We start from the raw sequence: 21,955 nt of genomic DNA, 5'->3' as shown, positions 1-21,955 counted from the left end.
ACAGACCTGTACAAGTATCGAATAAAAATAAGAGAGGAGATGAGATTATGAACTGGCACAGGCTACCAAGCAGCCATCAGATGGGATGGGCTACAACTTCTGGTCCAATTTAATGGGACCAGATTTGAATCAGTGACCTTGAATTCCATTTTTTTTGCCTCTTTTACCAGTCTTCTGAATTATTTATGAAGCTAACATTTTACATGTTTTATATTTCTCTGTTCATCTGTAAAAAAACATCTAATTCACTTTCAAAAGTACCTTATATATACCTGGGAAATATTGCTATAAAGTTTAAATGCTAATACAGACACACCCATTAGCTGATTTATTTCACATATTGTAGGGGTTTCTTGTACCATTTCACCTTACAGAGGTCATGGGAACTTCAGAGCCAAAAGTTATAGTTCTGTTTGAATGAGTCGTAATGCTTTCTTCATGTTCTCTATCACTGGAAGAAGAATTAATAGAAAATTAAATATACCTGAAGTACATTTCTAATCTTAATTTATTATAATAATTTGCATGTGAATTAATTGAAATATATTTGGGCACAAAATATAAGTAGGTTGTTTACTATGGAATTTCTGGCACCATTTACAGAACCAGAGGGAGTAGAGTTTCATAATTAATGACTACTAAGAACCTGACAATCTCCATTTCACCACTTTTTCATCTTTTCAAACTACTCCAGCAGTAAATCCTATAATCACACTTGAAGGTTATGTCTACACGACAGAGATCTTTCAAAAGAAGCCCTTCTGGAAGATCTCTTCTGAAAGAATGTCTTTCGAAAGACTGCATCCACACACAGAAGAGCAGTTCAAAAGAGTGATCTGCTCTTTCAAAAGAGGGTGTCCACACAATCCCTGCTCTTTCGAAAGAATGGACCAGGGATCAAAAAATCAGGTCTCATGTGGACTGTTCTTTCAAGAAAAATGGGCCTGTGGAGCATCTACACACATTTTCTTTCAAAAGAAGCTTTCAAAAGGGGGTGCTCTTCCTGAAACGGGAAAGGAAGAGCGATTTTGAAAGGCGTGCCTCATTCTTTCGATTTACTTTCAAAATAACACTTTTTGTGTGTAGATGATCTACGGGATTTTCGAAAGCTCCCCCTTCTGTTGAAAAATCTTTCAGAAGAACTTGCTAGTGTAGATGCAACAGAAGAGTAACATAAATTGATGGTCTTCAGTACATTCAATCATCTATGTGTCGTAAGAAAAAAGCTATGCTTTTACATAGATACTGTGACATGAAAGGGACAAGGTCATACTGAAAAATTACTCTCTTGTCTGACGAAGTATAACTCTGGGTTGTACTTAAATAACTCTAAATTTAAAAAGTCAATAAAAAACATTTTCTCCATATTTTTCCCATTTGACAGCCCTCTTGTGGATAGTAATTTTCACTGTTTCAGTTATACCCTGATCCTGTAAACTTTTGCACACATGCTTAACTAGACTAACACGAATAGTCCTAACTGCAGTGGGATTATTTGTGTATGTAAGTGCTTTGGTGGATTAACACCTGAGTGTTTGATACCATGGAGGATCAAGCTCATTATCATAGTTTTATAGACTCCACTAAAGATTTTTCCCTAGATAGTTTTTTTGGGTGGAGAGCAGAAAGGACAACGATCTCCAAGCACTGCTCAATCGGTAGAATATGTCTCACAAGTCACAGTGTGAAATGCAAAGCAGGCAGAGCCGGGATACTTACAAAATGGTATGTCCTGAGGTTCATAAGTATAGAGTCGATTAGAATATCTCCCAGTGATGTCCGCTCTTACTGTGAGAGAGGGATCTGAAAAAATAGTCATATTCTACAATTATCCCATTGCAGTCTCAAGACCATCATCTTCAATATCTGTTGCTTGTGAATATGAGGCTGAACCAACTTAAATATAGTTTTGGAAGATACTGATTTAGAACAAATGGAATAATTGCATTCTTATTACAATGATATGTACTGAACAAGTGAGATTTTTAATATTATGTATTCATTTTTAAATAGGATATGTTACATTCATCAACATATCTATTCTATTGAATGTTTAAAAGGAACAACAGGAGCCCAGTCTGACTGAATATATATTCAGCGGGGCTGTCAAACAATTAAAAATTAATTGTGATTAAGCATGTGATTGAGAAAATGCAGCTATTTCAATACTTATGGATGTTTTATACATTTTAAGATGTATTGATTTCAACTACAAGACAAAACACAAAGCGTACAGTGCTCATTTTGTATTTATTTTTTATAACAAATATATCTGCAATGTAAAAAATAAAAGTAATAGTATTTTTCCATTTGCCTCATATGAGTACTGCAGTGCAACCTATTATGAAAATTGAATTTGAATAATGTACAAAAGCAATTACATTATGAATAAAACAATGTGAAACTTTAGAGCAGGGGTGTCCAACACATGGCCCAGAGGCCAGAATCTGACCCAGGGAGCCTTTCATTAGGCTCATAGAGATGGCAGTGATGCCATTTTGAAAGCCAGCTGCATGGCTCTGAGCCACATGGGGCTCGTTAAGGAGCCATTTGAGGCTCCCACCACCACTGCTGCTCACTTCACCTCCAACTCCATGCCTTGCTGCACTGAAAGAGTAGAACTCAATTTAATTGGTTTAAGGGCCAGCAGGAGAGATGCAGGGAACTGCCTGTGCTGCAGGTGAGGGAGGGAGTTGGAGGGCTGATGGGAGCTGCACAGCTGCACTGAGGAGGAGATGGCAGCCCCACAAAGGTGCAGCAGGGGAGGGGGCAGCACCCAGAGCTCCTGTGTAAGGTATGTTAATCCTGGGTTTGGGGCTGTGAGGGGTTTAAGCCTGGGGACAGATGGTCAGTTTGGGGCTGCAAGGGGTTTAAGCCTCGGGGTGGGGAGGTGGCAGTTTGGGGCTGTGAGGGGTTTAAGCTGGGTGTGCATTGGGGGGCAGGTTTGGGGTGATTTTGTGTTCATCCCCCAGAACATGGGAAAATTGCCATGTGGCACCCAATGAAAATATGTTGGCCACCCCTGCTTTATAGTCTACAAGTCCACTCAGTCCTACTTCTTTTTCAGCCAGTCAAGTTTGTTTACAATTGCAGGAGATAATGCTGGCTGCTTCTTGTTTACAATGTCACTTGAAAATGAGAACTATTGTACCCAGCACTGCAAGATATTTTTGTGACAGATGTGCTAAAGATTCATATGCCCCTTCATGATTCAACCTCCAGTTCAGATGCTGCTGATGAGTTCTGCTTGATAACAATCCAAAGCAGTGTGGATGGATGCACGTTCATTTTCACACTAGCAGATGCTTGATTTTCTTTTTTGGTGGTTTGGTTTCTGTAGTTTCCATATCAAACTGTTGCTCTTTTATGACTTCTGAAAGCATGTGCCACACTTTGTCCCACGCAGATTTTTGGAAGAAACTTCAGGTGCTTCAATCTCATGACAAGTGCAGTAGCTATCTTTAGAAATCTCACATTGGTACCTTCTTTCTGTTTGTCAAATCTGCAGTAAAATTGTTCTTATAATGAACAATGTGTGCTGGGTCATCACCTGAGACTGCTGTAATGTGAAATATATGGCAGAATTTGGGTAAAACAGAGAAGGAGACATATTCTTCATCAAGTAGTTCAATTGCAAATTTAATTAACAACTTTTGAATGTCATTAACATGGAAGCATACCCTCCGGAATGGCAGCTGAAGCATGAAAAGGTGTACAAATGTAATTATCTGGCATGTATATATCTTGTAATATTGGCTACAAAAGTGCTTAGTGAACACCTGTTCTCATTTTCCGGTGACTTTGTAACTAAAGTGGGCAGCATTATCTCCCGTGACTGAATAGCCAACCGGAAGCACAACACACAAGGCTGCCCAGAGAGCTAGAAGCCCTGTCTACTGATAGAGGCCGCCCCCTAGAGCATCCGCACAGCTGTTTTGTTGACAGAGTCTGTTGAGAAAGCATTCTACTTCATGGCGGAGAGGCAAAAGGCTGTCAACAACAGGACCAAGTTTTGTCAACATACTGTCAACAAAATGCATTTTGTGTGTGTGTGCTCCATGAGTTTTGTCAGCAAAACTCTCTAGTGTAGGTGTAGGCACTGTCATTTGCTGAAGATGAAGTAGGACTGAATGGTTGTGTTGGTGCTAAAATTTTACAATGCATTGTTTTTGAGTACAGTTATGTAATGGAAAAATATCAGTATTTGTAAATTGCACTTTCATGATAGGTTGATTTTCTAGTGCTTAGTGTGATTAAAACTTCCACTAATCATGATTAATCTCTTAAATCACAATTAATTTGAGTTAATCATGTGAGTTAACTGCAATTAAGCAACAGCCTAATATTCAGTGCATAAAACTACACACATACATTTGGTAAGGTAGTCATATGATTTATGTGGGGCTTTCAGAGCCAAAATCATATATTATTGTGATTCTCAAACTTTTACTTTCGGAGGGCCAACTTTAATTAGCTCTTTTTGGTTCATTTCCTGTCTCATGTTTCCTAACTATTATTCTTTTGACCTATATGGCCTCAGCACTGCAGTGTCTGTGTCTTACACTCTTTGACGCATTCATCCTTCCCTGTGATGTAGGGAAATATTATTATCCTCATTTTACAAAAGACAGCTCAAATCATAGGGGGCTTGTCTACACTACCACCTTCCTTTGATGGTAATTAGGGTGTTGGGAGTTTACTAATGAAGTGCTGCTGTGCATGTGCAGCACTTCATTAAGCAAATTCTGCACCCCCCATGGCAACTTCGAAGTTTTGAACTTCAAATTACCAGCAGGTGAGCCACAGCTAGACATGTGCCGGTACTTTGAAGTGCTGGAGCAACTTCGAAGTCCCCTTACGCCTCAAAATTTACTCCTCCTGCCCCGGCACTTTGAACTACCTGATTTCTCCTGCTTTGTGGAAGGTTTGGTGGTTTGGTTTTTGTTTTGTTTTATAGAAGACAAATTTTACCTTTTGCTTTGGAGATTCAGTGTGGCATGTTTGTAGCTATCAGTCTATATCCCCTCACTGGCCCTTTCCTGAAGGAGGCAACTTGTTTAAAAATAAAGACCTGATCGTAGGTGGTTGGTAATAGAGGCAAGGATAGCCACTGCCTTTCCAAAAAGACCTGCCCAGCTGTCTGGGAAGGCCGGGGCACTGGCTGCAGTGTGGTTGCCTCCTGACCAATGCTACAGTTAGCTGTTCCTGAGCTTTGCAATGACCAGCTGCTCCCAGAGCCAGGATGAGAGACAGAACCACAGAAGTGCAGCTGCCTGTCTCCTTCTAGGCCACCGCTGCCTGGCTGCCCAGCTGTTGCTTGGGTCAGGGTTTGGGCCATATAGCTTTCCCACTCCTCCCACAGCCAGGTCTGGGTCCAGACCCAGGGCTGGGGGAAGTGAGGGCTGCCCCATTCTGGGAGCTGGGGGTGGATGCTGGACCTGAGGCTGTGGTATGCTGGGGCTAGAGATGTGCCGCAGCCTTGGGTGGAGGGTGCAGGACGGGGGGGCGGTGGTCAGTGGGCACAGAAGTGGTTAGGACTGGGGCTTGCCTCCCCAAACCTGGCCTTCACCCACTGCCCATGGACCTGGCCACAATATCCATCTTTCATCTGCAGCTGGTTGGGGAGTAGCTCTTGGAAAAAGAAGCAGCAGAATCAATGGCAGCAGTGGGGGTGGGGAAGATGTTGTCAAAAAACTTATTTGTATAATTTCCTCATTTACAGCCTCTTCCACTTGAGGAGCCCTGAGGTTGCATTGCAGCTTCGGAGGACACCTGACCCCTTGTGGCACCGTAGTCACCTATTTTTGGGGTCAGCTGGCAAGGTGCAAAGCAGGGTTGTATTGCAAAATGGGGCTAACACATCTCTTTTTACCAGCCCAGCCCAGTGACAAGTTCATTAAAAATACAAAGTATCCTCAATGTGAGACTATCTGCAGAGGCACACTACTGCTGTGCTGAATGAGCACTTGATTAGACATGCACCGAGAGGCCTTTCCAATTAGGCAACTTGGTAGATCCCCGTTGCCAGACTTGCCAATAGCAGACACTCTGCCTGTTTGTGGTGGACAGGTGGAATATATATATATATAGCATTGATTGCATTTGTGGACAGATCTGTGGCAAGCTGCCTGGGTGGACTGATTTGAAATCTCTGATTTTTTTTTAACAGCTGATTCATCCCTTCAGCTTCTGCACCACCTATCAGTGCTGCACTTTTCATTTATTGTCCTCTTTCCAATATGTGGCCCCCACTGTCTCCCAACCACCTCCCTCCCATCACAGGCCCAGAGGGGTAGTAGCTATGTTAGTTTGCAGCTTCACAAACAAGGCAGTACTGTGGCACCTTAGCGCAAGGGTCAGCAACCTTTCCGAGTGCCCGTGACCCTTTTAAAGTCACTAACAGTCCCACTTACAACAGCTTCATTAATAAATAAATAAAGATGCAGAGCTTTACCATCTAGGTGGTGGTTGGTAGCATTAGCTGGTATTCTGTTAATCCGCCGGTGGCCTGGCTTTGAGCAAGCTCCTGGCTGCATGGGGTAAGGACAGGGGCTGAGCTCCCAGTTCACAAGCTGATGAAAATTGTCTTGCTTGCCACTCTTGGCACCCATAGCAGGGGTTGTTGACCCCTGTTCTAGACTGCTGGAGGAGATGAGCTTTGCTGTCTCTGTACGTGTGTGTGCATCTCTCCTCCGTATTCTCCCCGCAGGAGGGGATATTTAGTTTAGAGAAGGGAAAACTGAGGGAGTATTTAGTAAGCCTTTAAATATGTACAAGGCAGTTGAAGAAGAGAAGGATCTGTGGGTCCACTGAAGGTAGGAGAAAAAGCAATGGGCTTAGTCAGCAGCAAGGGCAATTTAGATACTAAGGAAAACATTTTATACAAAGGCAGTTAAGCTCTGGAATAGGCTTCCAGAGAAGGTTATGGAGTTTTAAAGAACAGGTTTGATAACACCTATCTGAAATGATTTAGGTATATTTAATCCTGCTTCAGAGCAGGCAGATGGGCTCGGTGACTTCTCAAGGTCCTTCCAGCCCTACATTTCTATGGTCCTGTTTGATGCCTGTATGCCCTTGAAAGAGGCAAGGTTCTGGAATATAACATGCTCACTCAAAAACTATTAAATACAAATGGTAACTATCCAACTGCACATACACACTGTTGCAACAAAGTTTCTTTTTTAAAGGAGCAGATAGATATTGTACATACCCACAAACATGATTCGAGGTACATATTGTCCATCAGGTGACAAATTCTTATCTGTGGTTTCATGCTGGCAAGAAAATGAAAAGCAAATGATTAAATATTCAAATCACACTTTGCGAACTTGGCATCTGTATATGAAATATATGATGGCAGCATATGAAGCCAAAGGGGATAATGCTCAAGTGACAACATATGCTGAGATACATCAGTTTAAAACATGCAATCTATATCTCCTTACCATGAGATTTAGCATGATGAAGTTATTTTGAGCCATTTCCTGTATTTCCTCATTTTCTGCAAAAACCTTCTTCAGTGCTAGAAAAGATGTTGTGATGGTTTTAAAAGTTGCTTTCAACCACTACTTCCAAAATCTGGTTTTCCTTCTACACTGTCTCAACATATGCATGAGACTCACCACATTGTTCCTCCACACGTCTAACGAGACAGGTCACAGATCTATCATCACACTTTGTTTTTGTCCTGTGTCAGGACAACCTTCAGCAATACAAATGGAAGCTTTCTCCTGTTATTTCTGAAGCCTTTAGTTTCAATGGGTATCAAGCCACAGCTTGACAAAAGTGTATTATTCTTGGTAAATTCTTCTTAGGTCAATTTCAGCAGTCATGCTCCAGTCTCCTTCTCTTGTTACCAATTCAGGACGACAGAACAATATTAAATCTGTTCAATGAGTCTGCTGTAAATTCATGTATCTTAATTTAAACTGCCTAATGCTGCATCAGGCTTTGGAAAACAGCTTTGTAGGGTATTTTTTGCATGTGTGAGTCCGGAGTAAGTTCAGGTATCTTAATTTAAACTATCTAATGCTGCATCAGGGTTTGCAAAACAGCTTTGTAGGGTAATTTTTTTTGTGCTTGTTCTCTGTTGTAAAAGGCATGTGGTGAGATTTGTAAGCACCTGGTTTTCACTCTTTAGTTTTTGGAGACACTTTTGATTGGTATGCAACACACCCAAGAAAGTGATTCAGTGCTACAGATAAATAGAGTTAGGGATGGTATAACAATATAGGTATTTGCAAATATATATTCTAAAAATCCTCAAATTAATTTAACAAGCAGACAATTAAAATTACCTTGGCAGTATTGACAATCCTCCAGATGATGAATGACCATCAGTGGTTTGTTACTTTAACAGTAAAAAAAAATTACAAAATCAGATCATCAGATTAGTATCCAAGTGTCTCCAACTTCACAAAGTGCCATGAATACATAACTGCTGTTGTATCTTATATTACACCAAACTAGGCTGAAGCATTGGGAAGGATGGTGCATATTTCTGAGCTTAGGGATAAGAGCATCATGTAATATCTCATAAAAAAGGAACTCAGCAAAACGGAGGTGCAAGATGTACTTTAAAACAGGAGGGTACTCAATCTGGAATTTGCAGAGGATCATTATTTTAGTATTGTTTAGCACAGAAGTGTCCAAACTTTTTTCATCAGGGGCCACATGGCAATTTTTATATGTTCTGGGGGCCAAACACAAAATAGCCCCAAACCCACCCCCCCATCCCCAGGCTTAACCCCTCTCAGCCCCAAAACACTCCCCACAGGCTTAACCTCTTGCAGCCCTAAACCCAGGATTAATTTAATTTACACAGGAGCCCCATGTGCTGACGCCCCCTGCTGCACCTTTGTGGGGCTGCTGTCTCCTCCTCAGTACAGTGGCACAGCTCCTCTCAGCCCTCCTACTGCCTCCCCCACCTGCGGCAAGTGCAACTTTCTGCCCTGCCGCACTGAAATAATGGGACTCAATTTAATTGGTTTAATGGCTGCATCCTTCCTGCTTTGAGTTCTACAATTTCAGTGCAGCAGTGCAGGGACCTGGAGGAAGAGTGAGTGACAGCAGCAGCAGGAGCCACGAATGGCTCCTTAAAGAGCCACATGCAGCTTGGAGCTGCCCCGGTGGCTTTCAAAATGTCACGGTTGCTGGTTCTGCAGGCTGGATAAAAAGGCTTTGTGGGCTGGATTCTGTCCTGCCGGCCACATGTTAGACACCCCGGCTTAGTATATAGTTACGTCAAGGTTTTTCTATGCCATAGTTCCTGTCCTGTGGACACCACTGAATAGATCTAGTCAAAGTTTCCTTCATCTGGTTTACTAGAAGATTTTTTTTCGTCAAAAAATCTATTTTTCACTAAACTTCCCTTCTCTTGAAAATTGCCTATGAAAAGTTTCATTAAAAAATTCAGGGGGTGGAGGGCTGTGGAACTGGTGATGAAATTTAAACAAATAGATCTCTTTCAACAGTTTGGAGAAGAATATTTTCAACACCCAACTCTGGTGAGACAAATTTTTATTCTTTTTTGAACTGGCTGTAGTGCTCAGCAAATCACTTATGACTATGTGTTTTGCAATTGCAATAAATAGCAGTAAGTAGGATTTTCCTTCTTGCTTTCACAAAGTATACATCAGATCTGTTTTCCCTTCTTTTAAACCTGGATTGGTAAATTGGTCTAGGACTGTGTGAGACCAGCCAACGCAGTAGGATACTGCATGAACTCCATTACTGTCTCATGAAGATGTGCTGAAGCTGAGGAATTAATCAGAGATAAACACCATCATGAAACAAGTCTGTTTAATTTCTAATATTAGACATTTATCCTGTGGCAATTTTCTATTCCGTAATACATGCACAAATGCCAACATCTTGTCTAAAAATATTTGATGCAGTAAGTCATGCTGTGATTACTGAAAAAGATGCTGCTTTTATTTATAGAATTAAATTTTTGTTTTATTAACAAGGTGCTTTCTAGATTAGCTAGAATGGGACATTTTGTTTTGCTTTGTTTATTTACAGTATTTTGACTAGATATTTCAGCTGACTTCACAACGCTATCTTTTCAAAATGTTCTTTTTGAAGACTACTTCACCTTTTTCTTGCTTGAAAAAGCCCTTCTTCATAGGTCTGCACCCAAGTAATATCATCTCCCCAGCCTGGAATCACAATGGAGGGATTAATCAACCAACACAGTCACAATAGACGCTGTAAATGAAGTCCTCAATTGAAACTTTAAAGGGCGCGATCCATAGTCTAGGCAGACTGAAGGATGTCTACTACAGTCTTTGAAAATAACGCATCTTCTGGGTATTTATTATTATCTTGTGCAGAGATGGAATTTTTTTAATCCTGTGCTTTCAAAACTGAACATAGATACTAAGTCTCTCAACTTTCGAGTATTATAGTAAGCCCTCGATTTAACAGACTAATGGGGGAAGGCATGTCCGTTAATGCCAAAACTCTGTTAAATCTGAATGGTTGCACTGTATGATGACCTTCCCAGACCATCATTCACTCCTATCCTCTGCCCTGCCTCTTCCTTTCCTCCTCCTGCCCCACTCGTCTCTTGCATCTCCATCTCCCTCTCCCAATTACCAGGAGAGGAGCTTGAATGCTGGCCTGGCTCCTTTCACCTCTTGCAGCTCTCAGCACTGCAGCTCCTCCAGCCCTTGGCTCCAAGCTGTCTGTGTGAAGGTAGAGTGTGGCCACCCCCAGCCTGCCAGCAGGCAGCAACCTCCAACACCATGGCTGCTGCTCAGTGCCATTGCAGGCAGCGGCGGCCAGGTGCCGGCACACTCCACACACATGGGGCTTGGGGGAGGAGAGCTGCTTTGTCCTGCCACAGCTCCCCACTGCCTCCCCAGCTCCTCTGGCCTTGGCAGCCCCAGCCTCTCCGGCAGCTCCTCCACCCTTGGCAGTGGCTCTGGTGAGTCTCCAGCATTTATTGGGGGTGGGGGGGAGTGGAGGGTCTGGCAGACACTGTCCATTATTTCCAAACTCCCTTATATCAGGGTCCATTAAATTGAGGGTTTACTGTACACTCGTTTTATGGATAGTAAACTTAGGCACAAAATACCGGGGAACATGTTTACAAAAGTAGTCAAGTTCTAAAAAGGCAAATCAGCACTAGGATGGAATTTCAAAAGAATCTAGGCAGCTTAGTAGTTAAAGTTAAGCACTTTGTAAATGCCGCTCATCTATCCCCAAGTCCCTGAGTCTAGCTGATTTACATTTGATGCAGAACCTGAAGCCAATAGAAGGGTGAAAAAAATATTTCCCAGCCCTCATAGTTATGGAAAAAAGTTTGAACCTATGACTCCTAAAATTTCAAACCAAAAGAAAACAGGGCAGGGGGCTGGACTTGATGGCTTTTTTAGGTCTGTTCCAGATCTATTGTTCTATGAGTCTATGAAATTCAAATTCAGTGTTAAAAGCCCTTTATTTTTAATCTCATAATTTTGGGGTCTGAATCATTATTTTTGAACATCAGGAGGTTGTGACACTTTATTCATATGTGCAGTTTTTAACAAGAATTAATATTAAAAATTTCCAGATGAATTCCCAGCCTATTCACTCATCTCCACTTAGTCATATTCTGGTCTTGAGGATTGAGTTGCCAGGCATCCAGCTCTTGACCAAGACGCCTGGTCAAAAAGGGACCCTGGTGGCTCCAGTCAGCGCTGCTGGCCAGGCAATTAAAAGTTTGTATGGCAGTGCAGTGGGACTAAGGCAGTCTCCCTCCTTACCCTGACTCCATGTAGCTCCCAGACGCAGCCAGCATGTCCCTGCAGCTCCTAGGAGCAGGGGTAATCAGGGAGACTCTGTGGACCGTCCCAGCCCTGATTGCCAGCCCTGCAGCTCCCATTGGCCAGGAACTGTAGCCAATGGGAGATGGGTGGGCGGGCGGGGCGCAAAGCTGATGGGAATGGGCAGCACAGTGAGCTGCCTGGCCGTGTCTTAGCCTATGGGGGGCATGCCAACAACTTCCAGGAGCAGCAGGCACCAGGGCAGGGAGGAAGCCTGCCCCATCCCTGAAGTGCTGCTGATCAGGAGCAGCCTGAGGAAAGCACTGCGCAGTCAGAGCCCCCACCCAGAAACTGCTGCCACAGGCTGGAACCCACTTGCACCTGCTAACTCCCTCCCAGACTCTGCACCCCCACCGCAACCTACTACTCCAGGACAGAACCCGGTGCACCTAATTCCCCACCCCCCAGACCCCACAGCCCACTCGTACCGCAACTTCCAGGTCAGAACCTCCTCCCACACTCAAACTCCATCCCAGACCCTGCACTTCAACTAGCACCCCAACCCCCACACCGGGTCAGAGCCCTCTCCTGTGCCCAAACTATCTCAGTCCAGCCTGGAGCCACCCCAGGCTCCCCAACCCTCTCAATCCCAGCCCCACTCCAGAGTCCACATCTCTCACCCAGAATTTTCACCCTACCTCCTGCCGAGCCCAGAGCTCCCTTCCACACCTGAACATCTTATATCTGGCCTTACCCTGAAGTCTGCACCTCTTCCCACACCCCCAATAAAAGTGAGTGAGATGGGCTGGTGTGAGTGTGGGCAGGACCTTAGAGAACAGGTGGGGCCTCAGGAAAAGGTGTGGGGCAGGTGTTTTCTTTGATTTTGTGCAATTAAATAGTTGGTAACCTACTTAAGCTTAATTATATTGTGTGAATTCTTTTTGTGTGGGATGAATTTTGCCAAATGTGAGTAGTTGAGGTCTGCTGAGTTCCTTAGCACGACGGCTACATCTAGGCTGTGTCTACACAAGCAAGTTCTTTCAAAAGGTTTTTCAAAAGAAGGGGGCTCTTTTGAAAGATCCTGTGGAGCATCTACAACCAAAGTGCATTCTTTCAAAAGTCAATTGAAAGAACGTGCCACTCCTTTAGAAATAGCCCTTCCACTCCCATTTCAGGAACAACGCTCCCTTTTGAGAGCTTCTTCCAAAAGAAAACGTGTATATGTTCCGTGGGCCCTTTATTTTCAAAAGAGCAGTGTTCGTGGGGCCTGATTTTTGATCCTCAGTCCTTTCTTTCAAAAGAGTTGGGGCTGTGTGAGGACACTCTCTTTCAAAGACCAGATTGCTCTTTTGATCCACTTTTTGTGTGTGGACACACTCCTTTGAAAGAAGCCCTTCTGGAAGATCTCTTCCAAAAGGACACCTTTTGAAAGACTGTGCTCTTTTTATATAGTCCTCTCCAGAGGGAAAAAAGAACATTTAAAATTAATATCATATTCTATCAAATATCTTAAATTATAAGAGTATGTTGAATTTAAACACATGGCTACATTTTCTATTAACTAAATAATTAAATAAAGCCAACATACTGCACCTCTCGACAGAGTCTGGGGAGCTCTTTTTTCCTTTTTGATTGCCATTGCAAGGTTGGAAGTGACTGCGATGAGCAGGAGCGTCAAAGCCAGTGCTGAATGAATCATTCTCTTTTTAAGAAAGCTCCTTTCAATGCAGCTGTGAAACTGGAAGACAAAGCAACCTTTTCAGTTGGATGGGTTCATTGCAAGTTGTCACTTGAAAGATGATTTTAATAGCATTCTAACAATCTACACCACCAGCACTGTTTTCTTTGTTTCTTGAAACAAAGGACTTGCTCAATGACAATAGGCCACAGTCCAGGTGCCTTATCCTAGGTACTTAAACATACTGTGAAGTTGTCAGAAATATAACTGTAGAAAAATATGTAATTACTACTATGATATTGAACTGTGAAAAATAAGAAAGTCTCACTTTTATTTCTAGTCATTTTCACACTCCAGTTGTCATGCATTATTCTAATATTGCAATTATTGGGTGGCAAACACGTCAGAACAATGCTCCTGAGTTTGTTTTTGCCTTTCCCCAAATGTATAGTGGGAATTAATAATAATTATAATGATAATTAATAATTAAAAAAACTAATGGCATGAGAACATTTCTACAGGATCTTTTGTTCTCCAACTATAGTTGATGCTGTCCCCCCAACTCTAAAACACCAGAAATGTTAGCTGAAATTGCAAATAGCTTATCTTCTGGTAGAATCTGATGTAACAAGACACATTGGAGAAACATCATACGGGATTTCCCAGAAAACAGATGACTATTTTTGTAATTTAAAATTATATAGTAGAAAAGACCTAACTACCTTTTTTAAAAAATTACTTTTAATAATGAAAACAAAACATTCATTGCTCCCAGTATTTGAAAGTTTGATTGTATTTTCAACATTTGTCCAAAATATCTGAGTATCTTAACTCAGGCAATTGAATGGAATTTGTATGAGAATAGCCGCTCATGGAATGTCATGATTTCAGTTCTGCTTAGAAGTGTGAAATGCAAAATCTGTGCAAACAGGATTTTTTTTAAAGTAAAAAATGAGAGAATTTCTGTTGTTAGAAAAGTTACTTTTCCCGTCCGGTCTTGTCCAATCACTGCTATGCTTTGCATCTCCAAATCCCTACATGTTGTCTGAATGTCATTGGCAAAACATACTTTGTTTGTGAAATTGGACGCTTCAGATACGAACACTGAATCTCTATAACCGTTCACTATGACTTGTCATGCTAATTTTAGCAGCAGTGCTTTATGCATAGCACACAATCTATTATTATTACTAATAATAGATTAAAATTGCCCACTATAAAAAATTAGAGGGATTATTCTGCCCACCCCAGTGTATATTTAAGATAAAGACCAGTGTCAACTCAAGAACTAAGGGATAGAAACTGGTGATCAATACCTTTAGGCTTGAAATTTCACAGTGGTTTCTAGCCATCAGAAAAGCTCTGGAACAGCCATCCAAAGGGACTGGTGGAAGTTAAAAAACCCTAACTGGCTTCCACATTGAGCTTGATACATCTATAGAAGGGATGGTATGTTGAGACTTCCAACAATGGCACATAGCTGATCTGCAACTGCTGGTATCGAATACCTCAAAAAGCCAAGGACCGAACATAAGAGGGGGAGGGCTCTGAGTTACTACAGAGAATTTTTTACTATGTGCCTGGCTCCTGAGTCTTCCCCTCATGCTCATTTCTATGTCAGCAGTTCTCATACTGTGGGTTGGGACCCCAAAGTAGGTCATGACCTGATTTAACTGTGGTCGCCAGGGCTGTTTTACAGTTCTTGGGGCCTGGGGCAGAAAGTGAAACCTGAGCCCCATGAGCTGGGACCAAAGCTGAAGCCTGAGGGCATCGGCCCTGGATAGTGGAGGCGCAGGGTACAGGCCCTTTGCCTGGGGCTGAAGCCATTGAGATTTGGCTTTGAACCCTTCTCCCCGTTTCAGGGTAGTGGGGCATGTGTGGGCTCAGACTCAGTCCCTTCATTGTGGGGTTGTGCAGTATTAATTGTTGCCTGAATGGGGTCACAGATCAATGAAGTTTGAAAGCCCTGGTCTAACTGATTGGTAAGGAATTCCCCCCTACGTCAGATTGGCAGAAACCCTGGGGGATTTTTGCTTTTCTGCAGACGGGGGCATGATCACTTTCAGGTTAAAACTAGTGTAAACGGTGACATCTTAAAGGCTTTAAATAATGATCTGAGGACTTCAGTAATTCAGCCAGAGTTCAGGATCTGTTTTAGCAGTGGGCTGGCAAGATTCTGTGGCCTGCAGTGTGCAGGAGATCAGTGTCCATGATAGTCTTTTTTGGCCTTAAAATCTATGAGAGAGGCTCTGACTTAAAACCGAACAAAGTGAGGATTAAGTCTATTGCGATGGAGAATATCTTACTTTGAATTCCGTAGCTATATCCGCTATGGAATTTCACCATGACCAACCAAGAATGAATGTTATCAGTGTAACATCCACCACACCATCACAGGATGGGCAGTCATGAAAAATCCGAGGAGGATTTTACACTGCCTGTACATAAGCCCTCCAGTGCTTCATGTGTTATTGTTACCAACTTCAGTTCTGGCAGGAGCATTACAGTATTGGTTCTCTTACTTCTGTCAGTCTCAACACAAAAAACTGACTCTCTTCAAAGGGGCCACAATAGAATTTGTTTCTTAGAACAAAAGAAAACAAAACAAAAAAATTCCTTGCAAGCGCTGTTCTCTTAAAAGGATTTCATAGCTATTAGGAGACTGCTACACTTCTAAAATAATCAGTAAAAACACCATAATATTTACCCTGGTCCACTTTTTTTCTTCTGGGACTTTAAGAATCCTACAATTTTTTCTTTGCTTTACATACCTCACCCTCGGTGTTGTGTGTAGCCCCTTTGGAACTCTTTAGCTCCCTGAAGGGCTTGAAGCTGAATGCAGTAACAGGTCTCTTACTGTTCCACAAAGAAGGACTAAGGCTACTCTTTTAACCCAGGGACTGAAAAATTATTAAGAACAGAAAATCAATCTTGAATTCTCTTCAGGGCAGTGTAGAGCATTACCTCATCACCGTTAAAATTGTAGGTCTGTAATCTGCAGCATAAGCCCAATTAAAATAGTCATTATTGCTGTGTTTAGCATTAGATTGGTTTTAGTATTCATCTTGGATAGATTTGTTGCTTATATTTTACAGTATATTTTCAAAGTGCTGTGAAAACATTAATGGTTATGACTTTCTGACATAGGCTCAGATTTCTGACTATAGACCAGCTCTGAATAGTGCAAATAAATCATTTCCTTTGAGATAAATAAGATGCTTCTTACAATCAAGAAAAATATCTCTTCAGTCTCAGGAGATGAACAGCTTTTTAGCTTAGAGCCAACAGAAATATTTTCTTTTACTTAAATAACCTTTTTTAGAAAATCATCAACAAGAGAACACACAATGGCTACTATGAAAGGTATTACCATTGCAGCCTTCAAAATCCATTTTTGATATTTGGCGATCCAAGGCCAATATGCTGGTTTAAACGATGCATTCATGTAGGACACACCTTTGAAATCAGCCTCACTCCTCTGTTACATATTACTTTCAGAAGAATTTTTTTGACCAATTAACCTTTCCCATTCTTTTTCCCCGTCCGTATGCTCATTATAGATGGTTATATACATTCTAGATAACATAGATTCACTATCAAATAAATACATAAATGCTGAAAATTATTAGCTCACCTTATCTGATCAGTTCTGTTGACAAAAGTTCCTCTTTCTGGAAGTGGATAGTTTAAAAATGTGTGTGATTTATACAAGCAAGAATATCTGACCTGTACGGTTGTATGAGCATGGAAACAAGAGCGTATTCACCTGCAGAAACAACAGGAACCAGCTAGTCAGAAACCAAGCTTTTTTTTTTTAATTCCCACACCCCTCTTGCCCTCACCCTTTAACTTTTACTCATGTGAATTCTCATGGTTGTACAGTAAATGCTCAGATTTCTCTCCGTCTTGGCTTGTATCAGGTGTCATCATATTGGGACTCAAAATAAATAGTGACTTGTGTGTGTCTGTGACTTTTCCCCCCCAGATAGTTTGGGTCTGGCTTTTGTCCAGTGAAAAAAGAAACCATCAGTGAAAGATTAAACTGTATGTGCTATTGTTCCCTATGAATGGCTGGGTTCACTGGTTCTGGGAGATTAGGTATGAAGTTAATAGGAAGACACAAGAGTTACTTTGTGTGGAGGAATGTAATTAGCAAATGAAGGTAACTTGTTTCTTTAAATTTAGGAGGCAAACAGGATGCTATTTTAAACATAATGAAGCTAAGGATTACATTTTTAAGTTAAAATTTAGAACTAGCAGGTTTTTTTTAAATGATACCTAATACAATTCTGAGCCAGCTTGACAAACATAGAACTGCTTCATAGCCCTTGAATAAAAGAGAATTCCCTAGGTTATCTTTGTCCGAGCTGGTGCCCCTTTGCATAGAAATCCAGATGCATCAGAAGTGATCTCTTTGGATTCTTTCTCTACCTGGACATTTTATATTAATGAGATTTATATTGGAGTAATAGGCGAAGGATCATGCACCTTAAATTGAAATACTTTCCTCCAGTTTTCTCCCAATTGAATTTTGGCTCCAGGCTTTAGCCCTGCTACATTGGGCCATTCCTGCATATAGCTCATTGAGGTTGAAATTCTCACAAGAAGAATTCCAGATATGAACAAAAAAAGCTCTGGAAAAATTGAAGCTTTGTTGTTTGATAGATTTGACAGGATTGTTCCTCGCTTCTTGCAGGTACTGGTTATGGAGACTCGAGGCATAACAGTTCAATAGGCTGGAATTATAACTGGAGAAGGGTTAAATAGGAAGCTGCTTAAATTTCCAGGCTTCTGCCCTGTCAAATATCTTTTGTGCTCCTGCCTATGTATCCTGCACAGTCTGGTTTGTTTCTCATGCACAACCAGTAAGCACAGGCCCAGGAGCTCAGAAGATTAATATATATCTTTTTGGCATATATTTAACATGACTCTGATCAGTCAGAACCTGGAACTACTTGTCAACCTTATTTACCTTTTGGCTTCTTCTTGCCTCCCTTCTATCTACTTGCTTGTCCCTCAAACTCACTTGGGGCCGTTTCTTTTAGCTGCTCCCCCCTCGGCCTCCAACAGGTTCTATCTACTTGCTTCACTGTCACAGCACAGGCACAATTCTCTTCCTCTCTAACATGTCTGCTTTTTCAGAACCTTTCATCAGAAAATCCCGAGCACTTTACAGCTATTGAATAAGTCAGTGTCTCTGCCGCTGCGTGGGGAAATATAGGGTTTTTCCTCTCAGTTTTATAGATGGAGAAACCAAGAGAGAGGGGCCACATGACTTGCCCAAAGACATAACATTCTTGGTAAAGCCAGGGGCAGAGCCCATATTTCTGATCTCCAAATCCCATTCCTCAGGCATAAGAATCTGACACGTCTGTGCTTTTAACAGGCTTTGCAAGCACATACTTGGTAGACAGCAGGCTTGCCAAAAGGATGTCACTGTTGTAACAGAGGGCTTTGACAGGGGATGGAATTGCCTTGAATGTTGAATGGAATGGTCATGCTAGGCGCTCATGTGGTGGAACATAACTTTAGCCCTGTAACCTGTTACTAAAGGTGCATCTCCCAACACCATGACTCTCTGGTTTGGCAGCATCTGGACCACAGATGTTCCTGGACCAGAGAATCCTGGGGCCAGGAGCCTAGTGGCAGGAGGGCTGGGGTGGGAGCTCTGTCAGATGGAAGCCCAGTGGCAGGAGGGCTGGTGGCCCTGTCAAATTAAGAGCCCAGTGGGGTCAGTGTCCAGGGGGCTGGAGCCAGGGCTAGGGCCAGGGTCTGGCAGTGCAGATGGGGTTGGCATCTGGTAGCTGGGAAACAGCAGTTGGGCAGGACTGGCAGCCCAGCCAGGCAGGAGGTAGGGGGACTGGAGGCAGGGGTGTGGCCAGGGCTGAAGTGGAACCAGTGATAGACGGATGGCAGGGTGGGTGGGAGGAGAAGGGGCAGGGGACCTCTCCTGGTCTGGCAAATTTCCTTCCTCAGGATTGGTCAGGTCTTGAAGATGCCGGACCAGGGAACTCCAACCTGTATAGCCTATTTGCAGTGTTCAGGTCAGTGTGGGTTTGAAAATGGAGCTCATACAAGCAGAGCCAGCCTTCCATCACTGCTTGTCAGCTGCACTTACCTAACTATCAAACAATGACTAGTACAGGTGCCAGGTGTTGAATTCTTACACTGAACATGTATTTGTGCGCTGCCTCGTCAAGGCTTGGGGTTTTCACCACCAACGCTGGAAAGAATGGTGATGTGGCGGGGGGCGGGGGAGGAAAATTTTGTGTATTTTGTGCCCTTTCCTCCCTTGCCCTAATGAACTTGTTTCTAAAGTAGCAGCTAATCTATAGATAGTCAGACACACTCTAAATTTTATGTCTGTCTGTCAGTACTACATTTGTTCAAGAACTCCTCTTAAACCATAAAATTTGGTGTGCAGCTTCCTCTTACCCTAACTCAAACTAAGGTCAGGGTTTGGCTGTGCCTGGAAAATGGGAAATGCTGGGAATGGGCTGTTTCCTAGTACAGTGAAAAGAAAAAGCCAGAGGGAGGCTGGAGTGCGATATTGAGACTGGCCACTGGGGGAAGCTGCAGCACCAAGAGAGAGGCCAGCAAGGTGTGTGCGGGGGGGGGGGGGGTGTCTGCCGTTTTGCCTGCCACAAAGACCAGGTAAGTAGCTCCCCTGCCCCAAACCCAGAGTTCTCCCCCCAACATGGAGACCCTACAGGTTGCAGAGGGGACCGCTGGAATGGGGGCAGGCCTCAGACAGCCTGCATGTCATGGGACAGGGCGCTGGAGGCCAGGGGCAGCCCCTGGAACCTCACCTCATGCAGACAGCCTGCTGGCTCTGAGAGATGGGGTCTGCTGCATGGAGGGGCCACTCTCAGAGCCTGATCTCCGCTCCCCCAGTAGCCCATTGGCTGCAGGGTGTGCTGGAGTGAGGGGGCAGGCCCCAGAGCCTGGGCAGCCCTAGGAGCACCCCATCAAACAGACTCCAGGATGGAGGGAGGGGGCCACTGAAGGCCTTGGAGGAGGGTAGCTCCCAAAGCACCACTCACCCAGACCAGTGCAGGGCTGGGGTTGGGGCTAGCTGGAGGCTGGAGTCAGCCCGCAGAGCACTGCCCCCCAACAGGCTGTAGAACAGGGCAGCCACTATCCAAAACAGTGACCTCCTGGAGCAGCTGGCCCCAGAGTGCTTCCCGCCCCATGACAGGCTGCAGTCTGGTGTCGGCCCACAGAGCCCAGCCCCCTCAGGCCTGCAGCATGCAGACCTGGATTCTTCCCTCCCAAGAAGAATTGCAGGCTAGGGAGCACAGCCCTGGTCCCCTGGGAGGAGCTGCTGCCAGAACAGCACCGCCAGACAGCCCCAGTAACTTCCTCTTCCTCCTAACCCCCTGTCCTGAGACCTCCCGTCCTAACTTCTGGACTTCTCATATGCCTGATCTTCTGCACCCCCGCCCTTCGCCTTGAGCTGTCTGCCGTCAGCCCCCACCAAACCTGCCCTAAGCCACTCACCCTGCCTCACTCCAGCCGTTGCTTTTCTTCATTCTGCCATTGTAAGAAGGATGTATGTTGTTCATTTATTAAAAAAAAACTTCAGTTAAAGGCCTGAGCAACAGAGGGTACATCTGCTAATTAGAAATATATTATAAACACGCAAATTCTGTACCTACCCAGTTCTAACATCAGAAAGCATGCGAACAAGTTAGATGGGAACTAAGCCGTAACTAGGCTGTAAATAAGTCTGAATAAAGCACACAGAGAGGTAGTCTGTTAGGAAGAGGAGAGTTGCTGGAAAGTGGCCAGAAAACAGAACTGCTAGTCTTTGTTTCAATAACAGTTTAAAGGTGGTTAAGGTGAGTGGGGACCCATCCAAGGAGTTCCCTATGAAATCCTACCCTAAAAAGTGACCTTTCAATTAATTTTGGTCATTTATATATAGTGAGAGAATAGCATAACCTAATGTTTGTATAGAACTTCATATGTTCCAAAACCTCTAATGCAGGAAATAAGTAAGTGGTGCAACCCCATTTTACAGTTGAGGAAAGTGAGGCAGAAAAGTGCAGTGACTTGCCCCAGGCTCTGCAGTAAGGTCGTGACACGGTAAAATGGGACCTCAGGATTTCTAAACTCCCATTTTGGCTCATGCTGAAGTCCTTCTGCTCCTTAGTTAGGCTGTATGCAGTTCTAGAGCATAGGCTACATCTATGCTAGAAGCATCTGTGTACAGAAGGTAGTTGGAAGAGATGTCGGACAAAACTTCTGTCAACAGATTGCATCTACACACAAAAGCAGATCGATCCTTTGAACTGTTCTGTCAACAAAAGGCCCCTCCCCTTAAGTGTCTATGCAGCTTTTTTGTTCACAGTTTTTGGACAAAATGGATTTTGTGTGTAGATGCTCTCTAGTGTCGACATAGCCATAGGATTTAAAGCCAGCTGGAACCATTGTGAGCCTTCCCTTTGACCTCCTGCATAACACAGACCAAAGACCCTCTTCCAACCATTTGTGCATTAAGCCCATGCCATAAAGCTGCAAGATT

General features: G+C 43.2%; 1 protein-coding gene across 2 annotated transcripts; it reads right to left on the bottom strand.

The window, feature by feature from the left end:
- Window positions 1-323: 323 nt before the first annotated feature.
- On the bottom strand, window positions 324-17,142 carry AGR3 (anterior gradient 3, protein disulphide isomerase family member). Of its 2 annotated transcripts, none has more exons than XM_074986197.1 (8): window positions 17,063-17,142; window positions 13,344-13,488; window positions 10,097-10,160; window positions 8,298-8,350; window positions 7,446-7,522; window positions 7,211-7,274; window positions 1,720-1,803; window positions 324-451 (listed from the first exon to the last, which is right to left on the bottom strand). In XM_074986197.1, exons 2-8 carry the CDS (start codon window positions 13,447-13,449, stop codon window positions 402-404), a joined length of 498 nt encoding a protein of 165 aa, XP_074842298.1. In that variant the 5' UTR covers window positions 13,450-13,488; window positions 17,063-17,142; the 3' UTR covers window positions 324-401. The 2 variants fall into 2 exon arrangements, with proteins under 2 accessions (XP_074842298.1, XP_074842297.1); XM_074986196.1 differs by lacking the exon at window positions 17,063-17,142 and adding an exon at window positions 16,799-16,856.
- Between the last annotated feature and the right edge of the window lie 4,813 nt (window positions 17,143-21,955).

The sequence above is a fragment of the Carettochelys insculpta genome, chromosome 2, assembly GCF_033958435.1.
Source record: "Carettochelys insculpta isolate YL-2023 chromosome 2, ASM3395843v1, whole genome shotgun sequence".
NCBI lineage: Eukaryota > Metazoa > Chordata > Testudines > Carettochelyidae > Carettochelys > Carettochelys insculpta.
Note: the sequence above shows the minus strand (reverse complement) of the source record. Positions and strands in the feature narration are given on the sequence as shown.